This window comes from Podarcis gaigeae, assembly GCF_964106915.1.
Source record: "Podarcis gaigeae genome assembly, chromosome: 16".
NCBI lineage: Eukaryota > Metazoa > Chordata > Lepidosauria > Squamata > Lacertidae > Podarcis > Podarcis gaigeae.
Window position 1 is genome coordinate 26,877,623 of NC_139693.1, and position 20,048 is coordinate 26,897,670.

Below are 20,048 nucleotides of genomic sequence, written 5' to 3' on the forward strand. Positions count from 1 at the left end.
CCACTTTAGCTAATGGGGCCTCCCGCTGCTGCTACACCTCCGCTGTGCGATTTCTGTTCTCACCCTGAAGCAAAGTTTTTAACCTGAGGCACTATTTCTGGGTTAGCAGAGTCTGTAACCTGAAGCGTCTGTAACCTGAAGTGTCTGTAACCCGAAATACCGCTGTTACTGTGTTTATTTCCCACGATTTGAACTATAAAATGGTGATTTTCTTGAGTCAAAATGAGAGTACCCCTAAATATTTTTTTTACAAAAAAATCACTGCATGGGAGGTCTTTTGCATTCCGTTTCTGGGATGCGTCTCATGGACTTAACACTTGGAACTCCAGAGAGATTATGAGGATAACCTGATAGTTTTATTTCTGGCAGGCTTAAGACAGAATCAACTTTTCGTGGTGGATTTGTACCCGCTGGGTCAATACTCCAAGCAGGCCCAATGAAATCAGCGGACAAGTTAAGGTCAAGGGGTTGCAGCCAACTGATGTTACTCCAGAGCACACCCATTGAAATTAGGGGACCTAGATCGATCACATCCATTAATTTCAACAGGCATGCCCTGAGCATCACCAATATTGGACACAGCTCATAATCGACATAGGAGCCAATGTGGTTTAAGGGTTAGAGTGTTGGACTGTGACCTGGGAAACGGGTTCAAATCCATACTCAGTCATGTTTTCTGGGCCTGTCGCTGCCTCTTTCAGCCTAGCCTATCTCACAGGGTTGCTGTGAGGACAAGATGGGAAGGAGGGGAGCCTTGGGCTCTTTGGAGGCAACCGTGGTCCATAAACAAAATAAGCAATGTTTTGTCAATGTTTTGATGCTCACTGACGTCAATGGATTTAAATTAGAATTAGGGTTCCTTAAACCCACTGATCTGAATGTGACCACTCACTGGATATCATCCTTTGGCCAGATGTCCTTTTCAATATATTATTAATTTATTACATTTATACCCTGGCCTTCCTCCAAAAGAAGCCCAGGACAGAAAACAATACGTGAGAAAGCAATTTTAAAAAACACCTTAAAGCCAATTCTAGTATAGAGGTGGACTGGGAAAGATCTCCACTTAAAAGGCTGATTGGAAGAGGAAAGTCTTTGGCAGGCACCAAAAAGACAACAGGGGAGGCGCCCGTCTAATATTCATGGGGAAGAGAGTTCCAAAGGACAGGTGCCACCACACAAAAGGCTCCGTTCCTACATTGTGCAGAAGAGACCTCCCGATAGGATGGTCTCTGTGGGAGGCCCTCTCCTTGACTGGATATGTAAGGGGTGAGACGATCGTTCAGGCATCCTGGTCCCACCTTGTCCTGGGCTTTATACACCAGAACCAGTACCTTGAATTTAGTAGGTTAATGTGTTGGCGATATCCTGCCCCAGTGAGCTGCTACATTTTGCAGTATCTGCCACTTCCAGACAACCTCAAGGGCAGCCCCACAAAGAGCACATTGCAGTAATGAGCTTATCAATGCATGGGGGATAGTGGTCAGGCTATATTATATGGTTGGTAACTCTAATTGCATCTCCTCTTCTGTCTTCCTTAGGCCATGTATTCAACAAACCGTGGGACGGTTGGGGGATTCTTCTTAGCAGGCCGGAGCATGGTCTGGTGGCCGGTAAGTTGTGTCTAAAGAGCCAGCTTCCCTGAAAAACAGCCCCCTTCATTTTCCACCAAGAGGACCACAGACTGAATCTACCCTATCTGCCCTTCCTGATTTTGCAATTTGCAGACTGAAACAGAGAACCATGTCCTCTGAAAGGGACGCTCCTCTGAATTTTGCAGTGCGGTTCTCCAGACAAGTAAAGGTGTTCAAAATTGCACCTGCTTGGGTAAAGCGTGCATAGAACGGTATATGTTCACGAAAATAACATGAAAAAGTATAGTAGGGGGACATTGCTTTGCAAAAAATGTGTAGATTAGGCAAAATGTTGGCCATTAGGAGAAATTTGTGCTAAAATGCAGGTGAGTTTTCATGAGGATTTTTAAAAAGCAAACTGATAGGGAAATGTGGAGAAGAGACTGGGAAAAACCAGGAAACCAAGAGAAACTGAAATTTTGCAGTCCAAAGCAGTGTGGGGAAGGGGGAAACCAGATTGGCAAAGGTTTGCCTATGCAAAGCTTTGCTGCTGCTGGCTATTGGTGGATGGTGGAGGGGATCCTTTGCCCATCCTTATTGCACCAGGGCTCCTGAGGATAGACTGTGGGGGAGCAGGGCAGCGGCTGGTCTGTTGTCTTGGGCATGACTCACCTTCCAATGAGGTGCCCAGTGAGGTGAAGAGAAAGAGCTTGTTCCTTCAGAAAGCAGAAACTGTCCTTCTTACCTGATGCTCCCTTGGAGGGGAAAGATCTCAGGATCAAAGTAGAAAAAGGAACAGCTCATTCTTTGCCAGTGTGAGCAGGAAAGGGGGGATGAAATAAATATCTTATATATATTGTTACCGGTAAGTTGTGGGTGAACATATCAGACGACACAGCGATTCTTCCAACAGCTCTTGTTTATTCACAGGCCAGAACAGAACTGAACTGAAGGGTTCAGCCAACCTGCTTATATAGAGCTCCAGTACAACGTAACTGTAACAATTTCCTAAAACTATCCAATCACTGAATGTCACTTTCAATCCCTTATTTGCATAACTATCTACAGTATCCTCCTGCTGGCCCAGGGTGAGAACTTCAGTACATAACATATATTTTCTTCTCACTCAACTTTTGGCCAAGTCTCATCAGTCTTATTTGTTTGCTGAAAAACAGGTTTATCATGTGTTTGTTTGTTTGTGTTTGTGTTAGTGTGTGTGTGTGTGTGTGTGTGTGTGTGTGTGTGTTGCTCTAAGTGGCTTATGTCCGGAATACGTTGGTGTAAAACAACACCTGCAAAGCAGGCAGATTCATACAATACAAATACAAAGAGCAACACATTTTAAAAGAAGGACGAGTGAGGGGAAATTGGGGGGGGGGGTGGAGGTGCATTCGTGGTGGCCTGTCGACACACCATTCCTCTATTAGTTCTTCTGCGGTGTCTGCTCGATATTATTTCTGTCCAGAGGGGCCCTCTTGTACAATGGTGCAACAAAGGCTGGACAAAAAAAAATATTGGAATATTTGCAGCATGAAAAGGGCTGGGATTTCAGCAAGCAGTGCACCAATTGCAAATGAAGCAGCCTGGCTTCCCAGAATACTGCAGGTGCAAATCAGTATTGAAAGTGGGATTGCACATACCAGAAATGTCCCCAACACCGTTCTGTGCAAAAACTGCCCTGAATGCACAAGGAGAAGAGGTGTCTGGAGGGGCTCAAAGGCTTCACTCTGTGCCCTGTGTGACGCTGGCTCTTTTAAAATACAGTGGTACCTTGGGTTAAGTACCGTATTTTTTGCTCTATTAGACTCACTTTTTCCCTCCTAAAAAGTAAGGGGAAATGTGTGTGCGTCTTATGGAGCGAATGCAGGCTGTGCAGCTATCCCAGAAGCCAGAACAGCTGCTTTCACTGTGCAGCGATCCCTCTTGCTGTTCTGGCTTCTGGGATTCAGATTTTTTTTTTCTTGTTTTCCTCCTCCAAAAACTAGGTGTGTCTTATGGTCTGGTGCGTCTTATAGAGCGAAAAATACGGTACTTAATTCATTCCGGAGGTCGGTTCTTAACATGAAACTGTTCTTAACCTGAAGCACCACTTTAGCTAATGGGGCCTCCCACTGCTGCTGTGCTGCCGCCACCTGATTTCTGTTCTCATCCTGAAGCAAAGTTCTTAACCCGAGGTACTACAGTGGTACATACGTTTCAGGTTACATACGCTTCAGGTTACAGACTCCGCTAACCCAGAAATAGTGCTTCAGGTTAAGAACTTTGCTTCAGGATGAGAACAGAAATCGTGCTCCGGTGGCGCAGCAGCAGCAGGAGGTGCTTCAGGTTAAAAACAGTTTTAGGTTAAGTACGGACCTCTGGAACGAATTAAGTACTTAACTCGAGGTACCACTGTATTTCTGGGTTAGCGTAGTCTGTAACCGGAAGCGTATGTAACCTGAGGTACGACTGTATAGTGTTACGGCAGTGGTTTTCAACCACTGTGCCACCCTGGGATGCCTTCAATGGTGGTTAGGTGCTCTGTGGGCAGCACCAGCCTCCTTCCTTCCTTCCTTCCTTCCTTCCTTCCTTCCTTCCTTCCTTCCTTCCTTCTCTTCCGATGCTCCCTCATGTCTCTGTCTCCAGAGGCTCACACAGCTGTTTGTTGCAGAGGCCCTGGCTACAAGTTCTCCAGGCGAATGGTGCCTCTGAGACCAGCCAGGGGTTCTGCTGGATTAAGCAAGCAAGCAAGCAGGCGAGGATTCCTGAGGAAAGGAGAGGAGAAGGGGCTGAGGGAACCCTCCACAAGGGAGGGTGTCCATAAAAGGGGTGAGGGGCTGCCAGCTCTGCAGGTGAGGGGTGACATAACTGGGCACCTGAGCCCCATAGGGGAGCCACAGAAAGATGTAGTTGGTCAAGGGAGCCATGGACTCAAACCTCTGGGTTTGAGTGAAAACTTCTGGGTTAAGGGAAGTGTGGGAGTGTTGTGACGTGGGGTTTGTGATTTCAGCTCTCTTGACATAATAGGCTGGAGACAGTTCTCTAGTAACACTTCTTTATTATAGCAACAAGACTGGGCCTGATGGAGGGGAGAGCTACATTTATAGGAACAGGGAACCAGCTAGAAAGGATACAATTTTGGAGGGAACAATATCAGGCAATCACAGTCCTGCCTTTTGGAGGCAACCGCTAAGACAGAGGATCCAAATACAGCAGCTTAAATGAACCAATAGTAGCTGTCCCCTCTGGAACCAAAAGGCAGTTACTTTACCCTAATGCAAATACAGACAATAATAATACAGATATAAAATCCTTTGACTCAATACACAACAGGGAGCAAGTCTGAGAAATGGTAAAAGCTCCCCTTTTGTGCAGATGCCAGGCTGTCGAGTTGTGTCTGAATGCCTCAGCCTTCTCTTCGATGGAGATATCCATCTGCTAGAAGTCCGTTCCAAGCAGAATTGCAGAGACATGGAATCCATTGTGGTTAATCATTTTCCCGGGAAAGCATGCCTAATTACCCGGCATTAGCCTTAATCATTAATTGAAGGGAAACTGAAAGAGAGACAGAAGAAGTTGCCCTTGCCCTTCCCTATCCTGGAGGCTTAAAGATGGAGAACAAGACACTTTGCGGATTAAAACGACAGGGGAACTCCCCCACTGAACGAAGCCAGACAGGACAGTGCAGGCAAAGTGTCGCAAGCCAACTTGCCCTCACACGAACGCTGGCTCTTAAAATGGTGGCAACAGCCACCTTGTAAAGAAGCAACTCTGCCTAGGTCAACCAAGGAACAATCGCCAAATGGGTGTTGGCACGGGCTCTGCTTCCATTGCTTGTACGCTGGGTGGTGAGGCTGTGGGAGGAAATAATAAGAATAATAAGAAGAATTTATTATTTATTATTTATACCCCACCCACCTGGCTGGGTTTCCTCAGCCACTCTGGGCGGCTTCCCACACAATTATTAAAATACAGTAATGCATCAAACATTAAAAGCTTCCCTAGACAGGGCTGCCTTCAGATGTCGTCTAAAAGTCTGGTAGTTGTTGTTCTCTTTGACATCTGGTGGGAGGGCGTTCCACAGGGCAGGTGCCACTACTGAGAAGGCCCTCTGCCTGGTTCCCTGTAACCTCGCTTCTCGCAGTGAGGGAACTGCCAAAAGGCCCTCGGCGCTGGACCTCAGTGTCCGGGTAGAACGATGGGGGTGGAGACGCTCCTTCAGATATACTGGACCAAGGCCTGCAGGAGGCAAACTCCCAGGATCATTGGAGCTCTCACAGTCCATTTTTATTCAGATGCAGGGCCTGCCCTGACAGACCGCTTGTGGCGCAAGAGCCACGCTGTCTCACAGTTGGGCCGGCCGCTGGCCCTGGTTGTGGTCCAAGGACCCTCCACTAGGCATTGGGTCTAATTCTGCCTCTGGGGATGTGAGGCTGAGGTCCAAAGGTGGCGCAAAAGCAGCAGATCTATGCATTTAAACTCAGATCTTGCTGCAGTCATGTCCGATGTGTTAATGCTGCTGGAATCCATGTGGGGAATTCCAGACTCCAACCCACAAAAGTTTATGATGTGTGTCATATGGAGCCGCAAGGGATTTTGCATACCCTCCAACATTTCTCCGATGAAAATAGGGACGTCCTATTCCATAATAAATAGTAGTAATAATTTTATTATTTATACTCCGCCCATCTGACTGGGTTCTCCCCAGCCACTCTGGGCGGCTTCCAGCATATATAGACACATAATAAAACATGAAACATTAAAAAAACTTCCCTATAGAGGGGTGTCTTCTAAAGGTTGTGCAGTTACTTATCTCTTTGGCTCAGGGGTCACGTAATTCCATACCCTCCAATGAAAATAGGGATGTCCTAAGGAAAAGTGGGACATTCTGGGATCAAATCAGAAACCGGGACGGCTTCTGTATATCCAGGGTTGTCCCTGGAAAATGGGGAAAATGAGGACACTAGGAGGGTCTAGTTTTATGGCCCCATACCTAGGTGACTCCCAGCCCACCCTCCTCCCTCAGGCTAAAGGACATCTCTCCTTTCTGCTTCCAGATTGGTGCCTCTCTGTTTGCCAGCAACATTGGGAGCGGCCATTTTGTAGGCCTGGCCGGGACAGGGGCAGCCGCCGGGATCGCGATCGGGGGCTTCGAGTGGAACGTAAGTGCCTTTGATTCTGTGGCTTTGGAAAATGGCAGTTACCAGTTTATTTTGGGGTCCTTCACATTTTTAACCATTCTTGCCCGGGGATGGTTTTTATTTTCTTTTTCCTTTTTCACCTGCTGATCAAAAGTGTTGCTCTTCCGGTGGGTGGGCAGGATAATCCCATCACATTCCTGGATTCCATGTTTTTGAGCGCATGCCATACTGGCTTGGGGTGATGGGAGATGTGATCCAACAACGCCTCAGGGGCCATGTCTTCATCCCTGGTTTTTGGAGAACCCAGATCAGGCCCTGATCAGGTGTGTGTGTGTGGCGTAACTAGGCTCCCCAGGGGCAAGATGTCTCCTGATGTCTTGGCATGTGTCTCAGCATCCTGGCAAGATGCACCCAACCTCAGTGGGAAAAAGATAACGCTCCATCTTTATCACTAGAGACCCCAGTGATCTCTGTGGCTAGAAAAGATTTCCACTGGCTTTGGCTGCCACGCCTGCTGCCACCATTCCTGGACCAGGATAGCCTGATCAGAGTGGTCCATGCATTGGAGACCTCTAGCCTTGCTTACTGTGATGCACTTTTTGTGGGCTGATGTTGACAATGAGGGCAGAATGTGACAGCCGAGCACCCAGAGGTGGACTTAGGACAGTGCGACTGGTTCTCCCGCACAGGGCACTGAGCCAAGGGGGCACCTCCCCAGCTCTTTCCCAATGCCTAGTAAGTGTTTCCTTTGGAAGGGTCCTAAATTCCCCCACCCTCCTTCCTAAAGCCTAGTTGGTGCTTGCCCAGCTTTGGGAAGGAGACGGGAGGGTTCCAGGACCTTCCCAGAACCGTCACACCTCCTTTCCAAAGCCCAGTGCCTCACTTAACCAGCTTTGGGAAGGTGGCACGAGATCTGGGGTGCGCGTCAAGGTGCCATATTAGCAAGGCCCACCCCTGCAAGCACCACACAGCTCATAGGAGAGAGCTACACTGGCTGCCAATTTGCTACAAAGTTCAAGATCCTTTGTTAGGACTTCATGAGCCCAAAGTACCTATGGATTGCCTGATTCCTTACTCCCCTCCACAGTCACTGAGATCCTCTGAAGGGCAGTCCCCCAATCTTCCTGAGGTTCGGGTGGCCTATACTAGGGACTGAGCCTTTAATGTGGCAGGGCCTGTCCTGTGGAACTCCTTGCCACCAGAAGTCATCTGGCTGGAGTTGTTCTTGTTTTCCTTCAGATTCCTTTATAAAGTGCATTGCTCAGACAGGACTTTGGCCCATTACCACTCAGGTTTTATGGCTATGGTGCTGATGCTTTTCCTGCAAAAATCTTGTGCACCACTTTGCCACAATTTCTCTGTAAGTGCAGTCTGTAAATACTTGGATAAACAAATGCATCAACAAAAACTTTCTGTGTGTTCCAGGCTCTGGTGATGGTGGTCATTCTGGGCTGGATGTTTGTCCCCATCTACATCAAGGCTGGAGTAAGTCCACAACGCGGGCGATCTGGCTTCCTCATTCGTGGCTCCTTATTTTCTGCATATCATTGGGGGCGGGACGCCCAGGCTAAGGGAAGAGGGAAGGGGTTTGCAAGAGATCTGCCTGGCAGCACAAAAGGAGCTCTCACTGGGCTGCTGGGTAATTATTGACAGGTCTCCTTTCGTCCGTTCATCCACACATCCCCAACTGCCACTGCTTCCTTTTCATGGGTAATGGCTTTATGTGTAGTTCCTCGGCTGGGATTTACACCTGCAGTTTCTAGGGCCCACCTTTGCCAGCTTCCATATTTACTGGGAGGCTGGGCCAAGCCTGGCCAGGCCATGCACCCCTGGCCCAGTGCTCTTCTGCTTCCTCTAGCTGCTCCAAACGCCTGACCTTTTCTTCCTCCTCCTTGCAGGTGGTGACAATGCCAGAGTACCTGCGGAAACGGTTTGGGGGAAAGCGCATTCAAATCTACCTTTCCGTCCTCTCTCTCTTCCTGTACATCTTCACTAAGATCTCAGTAAGTGGAACCATGGATCCAGCACCCTTTCCCTCGCCCAGACTATCTTTTTACTTTTTAAGCTCTGTGTGCAAGGATGCTTTTGTTGTTGTCCTAGTGCTTTCCCCATGGAAAACTGCATTTTACAATTGATTCAGACGCGGGTGGCGCTGTGGGTTAAACCACAGAGCCTAGGGCTTGCCAATCAGAAGTTCGGCAGTTTGAATCCCCGCAATGGGGTGAGCTCCTGTTGCTTGGTCCCTGCTCCTGCCAACCTAGCAGTTCCAAAGCACGTCAAGTGCAAGTAGATAAATAGGTACCACTCCGGCGGGAAGGTAAATGGCGTTTCCGTGCGCTGCTCTGACTTCGCTAGAAGCGGCTTAGTCATGCTGGCCACATGACCCGGAAGCTGTACAACGGCTCCCTCAGCCAGTAAAGTGAGATAAATGCCGCAACCCCAGAGTCCTCTGCGACTGGACCTAATGGTCAGGGGTCCCTTTCCCTTTACCAGAGCAAACACTCATTGTGTTTTCTATGGATTGCATTTGTTTCAATTCAGAAGTAAAATGCGGGTTTTTCCAGGGAAAATGCCAGGGGAAAAACCACACTAGGAAACAAAGCTTTAAAGCAAAGACCTGTGTCTGGAAAGTGTGGTGCAAAAGGAAGTCTGGGTGAGCCCTAGGTGTGAAGGGAAAACAACATATACGTCATATAATGTTAAACACACACCCGCTTCTGCTTCTGGTTGCCCTATAAGCTCCCCATTGAAAGATCAGCTCTAGGGCGTGTCTGATGTTTTGGACTACAAATCCCACCAGTCCCTGCTATCATAGTTGTATCGGCTGGGGCTGGTGGGATCTGTAGTCCAGAAGCTTCTGGAAGGCACCAGGCTGGGACAGGCTGCTGTGAAGCCAGAAGAGTCACATTGTGGGAAATAACATATCATGAGCTAAAACCTGATGGCATCTCTGCCTGCTTGCTTTATGAAGCGTTATTCAGCCTGCACCCATTAAAAACCCATTTAAAGTGCATGTCCCCCCCCCCAAGTCCTGGGAACTGTTGTTTGTTAAGGCTTCTGAGAACTGTACCTCCATGAGGGGCAAGCTACAGTTCCCAGGATTCTTTGGAGGGAAGCTTTATGCTTTAAATGTATGGCATGTCTGCAGCCTCAAAAGGAAGGAGGGGCTTTTGGGATTTCACAGCCCACCAGTCTGGAGGCCACAGGGGACCTTCCTTCAATCCTGCCCCCTCCTTTGCAGCTGCTGCCTACTGGGGTGGGGGCAACCGCTGGCCAGTTCTTTCCCTGCAGTTGCCATGCGAAGCTACTCTTTGCCCTCATGGGCAACAGCTGAGAGATAATCATACAAATTAGCCCGAAAGGCCAGGCCTTTTGCCCTCCGTCTCCACCAAGGCGGCAATAATCCATCTCTATCAGGGTTACTAATTAATCTGTAATGGGACAGGGAAAAAGTCTGCAGCAACCTGCCCCCCCCCCCCCCGCCTTTCCTTGCACTTCAGCACCAGTGGCAATCTTGGCATCCTGGGACAGAAATGAACCGCTTTTTTTTAAAGTAGAAACTCATTGCAGAACCATTACTCAAGTTCTGTTTTAGAAGTTATAATTTGTCTAACATACAGTGTTCAAAGGATTATAGTGATTGTCCTTGCACACAACAACCTGGTACGGTAGGTCTGTCTTATTATGATTTCCACTCATACTGCAGATGGCGAAACAGAGGCTGAGAGAGGGAGAGTGACTTGCCTAAAGCCATTTTGAGAGTTCATGGAAGACATAGCCTAGGAGCAGGGAACATCTCCCTAACCCTTGTTTTTCAGCCTCACCTCTCCTCCATCTGCAGTCGGCAACAATAATACCGACCTACCTTGCAAGGTCGTTGTAAGGGTGATGGGTGGTAGAATATGTGTCAACCCACAAGCAAGTCTCACTGAGTCCAATGAGGGCTTACTCCCAAGTAAAGTAGCCTGATCAGAGAGCACTTGAATGTCGGAGCTGCTTGCTGGTGGCATCAGCATGACCTTGCTGGCAGCCACTGTTTCCAGTTGATTAGCACGTGGCTCTGATAAAGCCTTAACGGGGGCCGTAAAAGACACTTAAGGAAGATATCAGACGCAGCCGGTTGATCTGGATCTCCAGTGGGAAAGCCTTGGGGAGCAGCCTTTTTAAAGAGCTTCAATAATGAACAGCCTGCAGGATAGTTTTTACAGTTTATGCAAGATGCGGAAGCGACAGGCATCTCTTGTGCCTAAGGGTCATAAATGATCACTTGGTTTTGAGAAGGAACTCTTTCGCAGGGAGGAAACGGATAAAGCTTTGAGGCTAGAGGCAGAACACTGAAACATTGCCATGTGCTTGCCATGCTGGCTAATGTGGGGCCTGGCTTTGGGTGTTTCCAGGGGTGGGCGTTCATACCATCACTGCCAGGTGGCCCCCCTAAGGCCCAGATTCCTAGTTTTCATTTCTTTATTTCGAACTGCTCACTCCTATCCGACATTTTGCAACCGAAATGATTCATCTCTCATCACTTTGACTATGTGACACCTCTCCTCAAATCCACACCTGACATTCTTTGATTATAAGATAGATTTTATTAAAATGTCCCCATGCTGCTGACTTTCTCTCTGTCCCTGGATCTACTCTTTCTCTCTTCTGAGTATAAATACTCAACATCAGGGGTGGATCTTCACACAGGGGCAGGGAAACACTATAAATAAGTCAGAAATTAAATTGTTATAACATAAGAAAAAAACCACTACGGAAAATCACTTGGATTTTCCCCCTCCGCTCTCTTGCGCCAACTGGTGTTGCATGTTTATAACGCATTCAAAATGCTGTTTCTTGACCAATGTAGCTGAGTCCCAGGTTATCTTGATGCTAGCAGGCAACCAGCAGGTAATAGGGATTGCAGGACTGTAGCTCATGGTAACCCACCTCCAGGTGAGGAGGAGCTTCAACAAACTCTGTGTTTGTTGGTGAAACAACCGGGAGCACTTGCAACCTGCCCTGTGTGCAAAATTAAACTATGGAACTCATTCCTACAGGAGGCAGTGATGGCCACCAACTTAGATGGCTTTAAGAGAATGTGACAAATTCATGGAGGAGGGGGCTGTCGATGGCCACTAGCCTTGATGGCTATGTTCTGGATCCTTGTGAGTGCATGGTTACCCATTACCACCACTGCTTTAAAACACTGCTCCTCCTGTTTCAGGCAGATATATTTTCTGGTGCGATCTTCATCAAGGAAGCCATGGGGCTGAATATTTACGTGGCCATCATTATCCTGCTCACCATTACAGCCCTTTATACCATCACGGGTGAGTCTTTGGGTTCAGAGGGTCTCCCTGCTTCCCTGTCCATTAAAGATAATAAGCTGTTGAAGTTGCAAATTCCATCCCGGGTGGGATTTGTGTCTGTGTGTGTGGTTTGGGAGCTGCACGGCCAGGGAAAAAACAATGCTATCCAGGGTTGTGAAGACTGCAGAGAGAATAATTGGGTGCACTCTTTCCACCTTAGATCAAATCTATGCTGCCAGGTGCCATAAGAAAGCGGCAGAGATAGCGCAGGATAGTACGCACCCAGGAAATGATCTCTTTCAGCTTCTGCCTTCTGGAAGAAGGTATAGGGTTATAAAGGCCAGGACTAGCTGCCTGAGAAACAGTTTCTACGCAAATGCAATTCTGGTTCTAAACGCAGCATAAGGGGTCTCTATGGTATAGTGTATTTTAAAATGGGGGTTTAGAATTTTTAGGGGGTTTTGAATGTTTTATGTAGTTTTGTTGTAGTTTTATGTAGTTTTTCAATTTCATTGTTCTACATGGGACAATGACAATAAAGATATCATATATCATATATCGTATCGTATATCGTAGGGAGAGAGAAAGGCTGCCTCTAGCCTTGAGTCACATGTGACCATCTCCCTGTGTGTCTTGAGCCTGAGAGAGAGAGAGAGAGAGAGAGAGAGAGAAAGAGAGGGAGAGAGGGAGAGAGAGAGGGAGAGAGGGAGAGAGAGAGAGAGAGAGAGAGAGAGAGAGAGAGAGAGAGGTGTATTCTCTTGCCAAAGCAAGATGAGAAAAGCCTTAGCTATGGCAAATAGGTAAAGGCAGTGATGCTGGGGAAGGGTTCCTCTCCCTCAAAGGAATCAGGAGATGTTCTCCTCCTCACACTGCCCTATTGCTTTTTCTACCCTTTTGGCTCTCAGGAGGACTTGCGGCCGTCATCTACACGGACACATTGCAAACTTTAATCATGCTGGTGGGCTCCATTATCCTGACCATCTTTGGTAAGAAAGACAACACAAAGGAGAGGCTGAATGTGTCACTGAAAAGTCTACTCAGTATTGATCCAGAGTAGATTCCAGTGTATAGCTAGCAGACTAAAAACTTAAACACGTCACAGGATTCCCAAAAAATAGACCAGAGGCAATTATATTTCATCCAGCAGAGCTTTACTGCTGCTGAAGGCAAATGAGCATAATTGGTCACAAATCCAATACATTCAGGATTTGCACTGTCCATAAGAAATCCAGTTGCAGCAGACTTAACTTGAACTTGCAATAGCTTATAATAAGTCTAAACCTTAACACTATATACAGAACACCACACCCAGAAGGGAAAGAGATAGAAAGAGAAATTGAAACCCAGGCTCATCCTGGCCTCTTATTATATAGTCAGCATGACCTTGAGAGAAGAGATAAAAAACCAGTTTAAACCAGTTGTGCTCAGCTTCTCTGAAGGAATAACCCAAACATCATGAACCTTCTGCTTGTTTCTTTCACACAGAGATGCTCCCGGAAGCTTCCCGAACCCTCTTGAATTAAGTAGAATAGGAAAGATCTCTACACATCAGATCAATACTTTCTGTACTAAGAAATGCAAACTGACAGAAGCATCACCTGCCGTGTGCATTATTGTGCCGTGTGCGCTCGTGCTGTAACTAAGATGAGTGCCCTGCCTTAAATGAAAGGAGACCATTCGGTATTCACCTGTAAAAGGGTTTTCTTACGCATATAGGAGCTGATGGCGATAATGGACAGTCAGACTCCACCTAGTGGTCACAGGCAAAATTGCACACAAAACAAATCCCTTGTAAAGCTTCTGAATTCAGTTTGGAATTCAGTTTTCATTATGACAAGCCGAAGAAGCAGTGGCGGATTAAACACTGGGGAGGCCCCTAGGCAGTCAAAATCTCAGGGACACCACCCCACAACTCAAATTATCTCCGTATAGGTTTCTGATTTTACCAGTCAACAATTTTAATACACCAGTTTCATTACGCAATATTATTTTGATCGATTGTCGCGGGGCCCCTAAAAGGCATGGGGCCCATAAGTCGGTGCCTACTCTGCCTGTTTGGTGATCTGGCACTGCGAAAGGGGACAGGATCAACAACACAAAGGTAACCCATTAAGAAGTAAGAGACTCTCTGCAGCTAGATAAACAGACATGCTCAGAAAAAGGTACGGTATATAGGCAGCATAAAAAATAAACCATGGTGGGCCCTTACCATCAGCCCGTATATGCCTGGGAAATCCCTTTTACAGGTGAGTTCCAAACAATATTTCCCCCAGGCATATGGAGCTGGTGGCAACACCAGGGCTTACCAAAGCTCACTGACCCACAAAAGGTGGGCTCTGAAAAACTAAACAGGTGAACACAAATAAAATCAGCCTGGAAACAAAGTAGGAAAGTAGAGACCATGAGAGAATGACAGAAGGCACCACTTTTGGTGCAGGCAAAGCACAGAAACTGAATTCCAAAGGAGGGAGGTGATTGATTTTGCTTGCAGCTTTGCCTGTGACCACTAGGTGGAGGCTGAACATCCATTCTTGCCATCAGTTCTATATGCCGGTGGAGGGGGGGGGGGGAATGCAGGTTACTTATCTGTGAACTTGAGAGAGTTCATCCCTCTGCCCCTCGGCTTCCCTGTGACAATCAATTCAACAAGTGAAAATACAAGTGGAGATTTATCATCAAGCACACAAACACCGCAGTCACCATGCGGACTGGCGATTTCCTTTTCTCAGTGGCAGCTGAGAATCTCTCAATGCCAGATCCACCATTTCTTACCCCCTGGAAATCAGCTGTTAATGTCTGGGGGAAGGGAGACCACATGCACCATTAAAACAGCCCAGCCTCCCCTGAACTGGGGTGTGGGTGTCTCTGTGCCTGCCTGGCACACTTGTGTGTGAGTTAACTGGTACCTTACAAAGACTGTCAACTTTCCCCAGCATTTGAAGAAGTCGGAGGATATGAGGAATTCGTGCACAAGTACATGAATGCGATCCCGCAGGTTGGAAATTCCAGTATCCCCGAAAAATGCTACACACCCCGTCCAGATTCGTTCCAGATATTCCGGGATCCCCTCAACGGTGATTTGCCATGGCCGGGACTCATCTTTGGCCTGAGCATCCTGGGCCTCTGGTACTGGTGCACAGATCAGGTATGGTGGAGATGAGTCTTGGGTCCTCAGGTCCACTCCGAAGGGGAGGGGTGATGGTGGCACCTAGCTCCTGCTCAGATTCTGTCTGCGGAGGATATTTCTGCAGCAATGTGTGGTCAGCACTTCCCTCCTGCACTTCCCAGAGAAGAGGGAGACAGTATAGATTTAGAACAGCGGTTTGCAGAAGGTCACAGTTCAGAGGCTGCAGAGGGGAGAAGCTGGGAAATATTGGGAGAGGAGCAGGAAGAAGACGCACCAGGGGAGAGACAGCTGTCAGACTCAGTGTCTTTAGAAAGCATTCCAGATCCCCCATCTCCCAGGACCTGGCGGGCATTGAAAGGAAGAGAACAGAAAGCTCAGGGGCAGAAAACACAGATCAGCCAACATAGGGATGACGTAGAGTAGGAGAGACAGAGGGGGTGGGACTTTACTCGGAGCAACACCATTATCCAAGGGAGACGGCATTTCTACGTCTCTCTCTGTGAATATTGAATAAAAGACACTGGTAAGAGCTTCTTGTCTTTCTGTTACTGGCGGACTGCCGTGAGGGAAGGGGATCGGATTCCCTGAAGCATGACATATGTAGCGCTTTGTTTTCCAGAGGCTGAGTACTGAGACATTTTATTTCAGATGCGGAAATGCTAACTAGTAGTGAACAGAACTCTTAGGCACTGGTGTAACGTAACGAGGGGGTGTCAGAGGGGCAGTGGCCCTGGGCACGGATTTTTGAGGGGGCATGAAGTAGGCGCCCCCCCACAGGTGCCCACAGCGCAGCCCGGCCCTCCTCTCCCAGCGTCAGGGGCACCAATACTCGCAAAGAGGAGCACACTAAAGGTGTGTTTAAAATATTCATGTCTAAGTTGCTTCCAAAGTTTGCTACTTCCCTTAGCATAGAACAAAACCACGTGTTTCGTAAGTAGGGTTCACATGATGGAAAAGAACAAAGCGTTTAGTAGCCCTTTTTCCCAAGGTGAGGGGCTGTGACCTAGCTAAGCCTAGCAGGACAGCTTATTCTATGGTCTTAACCCCTTCATGCATTAATTAGAGTTAAGCATGTTGGTTATATGAGCCTGGATATATCCTGCAGGCTGAACTGGGACCTTCTGCAAAGCAGATGCTCTACCTTCTCTGAAGTAAAAACTCACCACACAAGCAACCGATAAGCCCACCCCACCCCAAGGAGCCTGCTCTAGCCTGATTGGCTGCTCACTTTCCTCTCCCTTCCTCTCCGGTAGGTCATTGTCCAGCGATGCCTCTCAGGCAAGAACATGTCCCATGTCAAGGCTGGCTGCATCATGTGTGGATACCTGAAGCTGATGCCCATGTTCCTGATTGTCATGCCAGGCATGATCAGTCGAATTTTGTACACAGGTGAGATGAGACCTCCAGCCTCGTCCTCCCGTCTCCATCCGTGGCAGAGTCCATTCAGAGTGTGGCTCTTCCATCTATCCCCTCAAAGGGTGGTGCCCACTGGGAATCCTGTTCATCTCGGATGGTGCACTCAGGATATCTCAGCCCATCCCACCCCCCAAGTAAGGTGCCCCTCTTTTTCTCTTTCCCGCAGATACGGTGGCTTGTGCAGTTCCTGACATGTGTCTTGAGGCATGTGGGACGCCCGTTGGCTGTTCAAACATTGCCTACCCAAGGATGGTGGTCAAGCTGATGCCGAACGGTGAGATGCTTCACTTGTGCTCTGGCTGTTAGGAGGGGGCTGGGAAGTGGTGGACTGGAGGAAAAAACCAACAAGGCAGCAAAGGACAGGTGCAGCGTGGGCAATGACACCTGCATCGTTTTGTAAGAATTAATCTGCATGGCTTTGGCTGCTGGGGGTTGTTTGTTTGTTTTTAATAAATATATTTATTAGTTTTTACAAAAGAAAAAAGAACATAACAATCACAAAAATAAACATAACAACCACAAAATGGAAAAAAGAAACAAACAAAGTCGAAAATGCACATATAACAAATAAGAAATACAAAATACAGAAAAAAAGAGAAAAAAAGAAAATAAGAATTTCAACTTTTAAATTCATGCTTAAAAATCTTTCTTTCTTGACTTCCTCGCGCCTCCCTTTTTTGTGTTCCTCTTTACCCAATCAGATACAGCAAATCCTTACCCTCTTTCAAAACTCATTTCTAATTATTAGAATCATTCTATTATGTCTCCGATCTTTCCTCCTTATATTTAAACACCTTTAACATATTGTTTGCTTTTGACATAATATAACTTTAGTCTTTCACTCTTTTTCTATTACATTTTTACATACTTTTTAAACCTGTATCACTAATGCCATATTATTTTTATATCCAACATCGTTTTAGCATTCATAAACTTTGCAGTGTTTCTGTAGATATTCTTTAAACTTCTTCCAGTCATCTTCTCTTCCAGTCCTCTTCTCTTCCAGTCCTCTTCAATTGGCTGCTGGGGGTTGTGTTCCCACAGAGTCAGGGCAAACAAGACTGTCAGGGCAAGAGTGGAGAAAGTGAGGGTGATTTAGGAAAGGTGGGGGCAAGCACTGCCCACCTTCGTGACTTAACTAAGCTAGAGCAATGAGCATCCCAGCCAATAAAGCAGCTGGAGAAGTGCTGGGCTGAGTGCTGGGAGAGTCAATCAGAACCCTGGGAGGGCAAGAGCCAGAACAGATCAGAGAGGTGCTTTGTTCCCCCCCCAAATAACTTTTATTCAAAATTAAAACAAAATATATTATCCAGAAACATATCATCCTTATTTCCCCCCCCCCATTTTTCCTCCCTCCCACACAAAACCCACCCACCCCCCGACTTCCCTCAGTTCCAGTCTTTGATTTCTCTAAAAATGCTGTTTTCTGCATGTTACACAATTGTATAAATCCTCAAACTATTTAGCTGATGATTATCAATAAAAAGTTTGTGAATGTTTATTCAAAACCAGCCAAGGAGTCCAGTTCGCTTTGTTGTATCTTCAAATACTTTGTAAAGGGTTCCCATTCATCCTAAAGTCACAGTTATCCTTGTCCCGTAGCTTGTATGTCAGTTTTGCCAGTTCTGCGTAGTCCATCAATTTTTCTTGCCATGATTCTTTAGTTGGCGTTTCTTCAGTCTTCTATCCTTGTGCTACCAGAACTCTCGCGGCCGTTGTTGCATACATGAAGATGTTTTTCAGCTTTTTTCGGCAGATCTTTCCCTACAATCCCTAATAAAAATGCTTCAGGTTTTTAAACAAATGTTAAATGGAACATTTTCTTCAATTCGTTGTATATTATTTCCCAAATTTTTAAAATTACATTACAATCCCACCACATATGATAAAATGTCCCCTCCTTTTCCTTACACTTCCAACATATATTTGAACTAGTTTTGTACTTTTTCCCTAACTGCACTGGTTTGTGTACCATTTGTAGATCAGAGAGGTGTTTTGGCAGCAGCAGCAGCATATAACTGGAAAACAATGCACTCCTTGGCTCCGCCCTCCATCCGCTAACCTCTCCAGTTACCTGTGGAAGTAGTGGCTGCAGAACATGCCACCCAGGAGCTGGCAGTCCAGGGGTGCCAAGCAGTAGCATGATTTCCGTGCCACCTCAGGCGGGGGGGGGGCTGTTTCTCCGACCCCTAGGTATGCCTTTGCCACTTACCTGGGGGCAGAGCTTGGGGTCTCAAACTTCAGCGGGGCTCTGTGTGATGCCCAATTTGGCTCCGACTGCCTCTCACACTCCATTCTAAAACACAGTTGTGGTGCCCCATACAGTGCCCCCGAGGCTCTGTGCCCAGTGCTAGTGGAGTAGGGGCACTGGGGCAGTTGCCCCGGCGCAACATTGTTAGGGGGCAAAAAAAATTGACACCCAGTGCTGCCTCGATACAGCTACAAGCTTCCATAACTGAAAACAGCTTCTCCACGCAAACCCGGAAGTGACTTCTCCAGACAAAGAAACGACTCTTCTTTTCTTATCTCTGTGGCTGCAATCACCTGGATGATGTGGACACCATCCGTTTCCCTCCCTCCAACGTGGCCCGGGGTCCTGGCAACCCATGTTACGCCACTGCCCAATGCGACTGGCCGTGCTGCTTTAAAGCCACCTCTGACTTGCCCCCCTGCTTCTCTCCCTCTTGTGTTTCAGGATTGCGAGGCCTGATGCTGTCTGTCATGCTGGCGTCTCTGATGAGCTCCCTCACCTCTATCTTCAACAGTGCCAGCACGCTCTTCACCATGGACATCTACACTAAAATGCGTCCGGCAGCGAAAGAGCAGGAGCTCATGATAGTGGGCAGGTGATGATGACAAGTAGGAATGACTATTATGTGCTCACAGCTCTTTGCAAATTGAAACTTTGCCTGGGACCTGTGAGACCAACAAGGGGAACCTCACCCAGCCTTCCACCTGACCTGGAGGTTTTGAACTACAACTCCCATGAGCCCCCTTTTCATACGACCATGCTAGCCGGGGCTGGTGGGAGCCATAGTCCGAAACAGCTGCAAGGTGCACCAGATTGGGGAAGGTTCACCTCATCTGATGGACAGCCCAGGCCCCAGCCTCATTACCCAGATAGATAGAGTTCATTGGGGCTGGCTCTCAAGAAAAGTGGTGCCTGCAGCTGCAGCCTTAGTCTGGTTCCTGCCCTCTATTTGAAGACTCATGACCTAAGGATTTAAAGATTTTTACAGGATGCCCAGCTTCTCTTTCCATATACATAGCATCCGATTTGATGAAGGGTTCTGGAGGACGAGTTTGCTCGCTGCTTGGTGACATTTTTGTTGGCCCTCAGTGCAACCCAGGGCCAGGTTCAGTGTCTAACTAACAGCAGTGAATCAGCAAGAGGTTAACCATACAGGGTGCAGTGCGCAAGTAGATTTGAATCTTGAATGGCCCACCTTCTCCCCAGGATCTGTCCAACAGGTGCTTGGCAGCAGAACAGACTTCATCGGCAGGTTTTTAAACAGGG

General features: G+C 47.4%; 1 protein-coding gene across 1 annotated transcript in view; it reads left to right on the forward strand.

Annotated features, from left to right (window-relative positions):
• Positions 1-20,048, forward strand: part of LOC310833994 (sodium/glucose cotransporter 1-like) — a 38,198-nt gene that overhangs the window by 10,977 nt on the left and 7,173 nt on the right. Inside the window, exons 3-12 of the mRNA XM_083717256.1 lie at positions 1,542-1,613; positions 6,611-6,715; positions 8,120-8,179; positions 8,593-8,697; positions 11,904-12,009; positions 12,894-12,974; positions 14,922-15,133; positions 16,369-16,504; positions 16,698-16,805; positions 19,227-19,377. Of these exons, the coding sequence (XP_083573382.1) occupies positions 1,542-1,613; positions 6,611-6,715; positions 8,120-8,179; positions 8,593-8,697; positions 11,904-12,009; positions 12,894-12,974; positions 14,922-15,133; positions 16,369-16,504; positions 16,698-16,805; positions 19,227-19,377 (1,136 nt within the window). The remainder of the gene's footprint in view (positions 1-1,541; positions 1,614-6,610; positions 6,716-8,119; positions 8,180-8,592; positions 8,698-11,903; positions 12,010-12,893; positions 12,975-14,921; positions 15,134-16,368; positions 16,505-16,697; positions 16,806-19,226; positions 19,378-20,048) is intronic.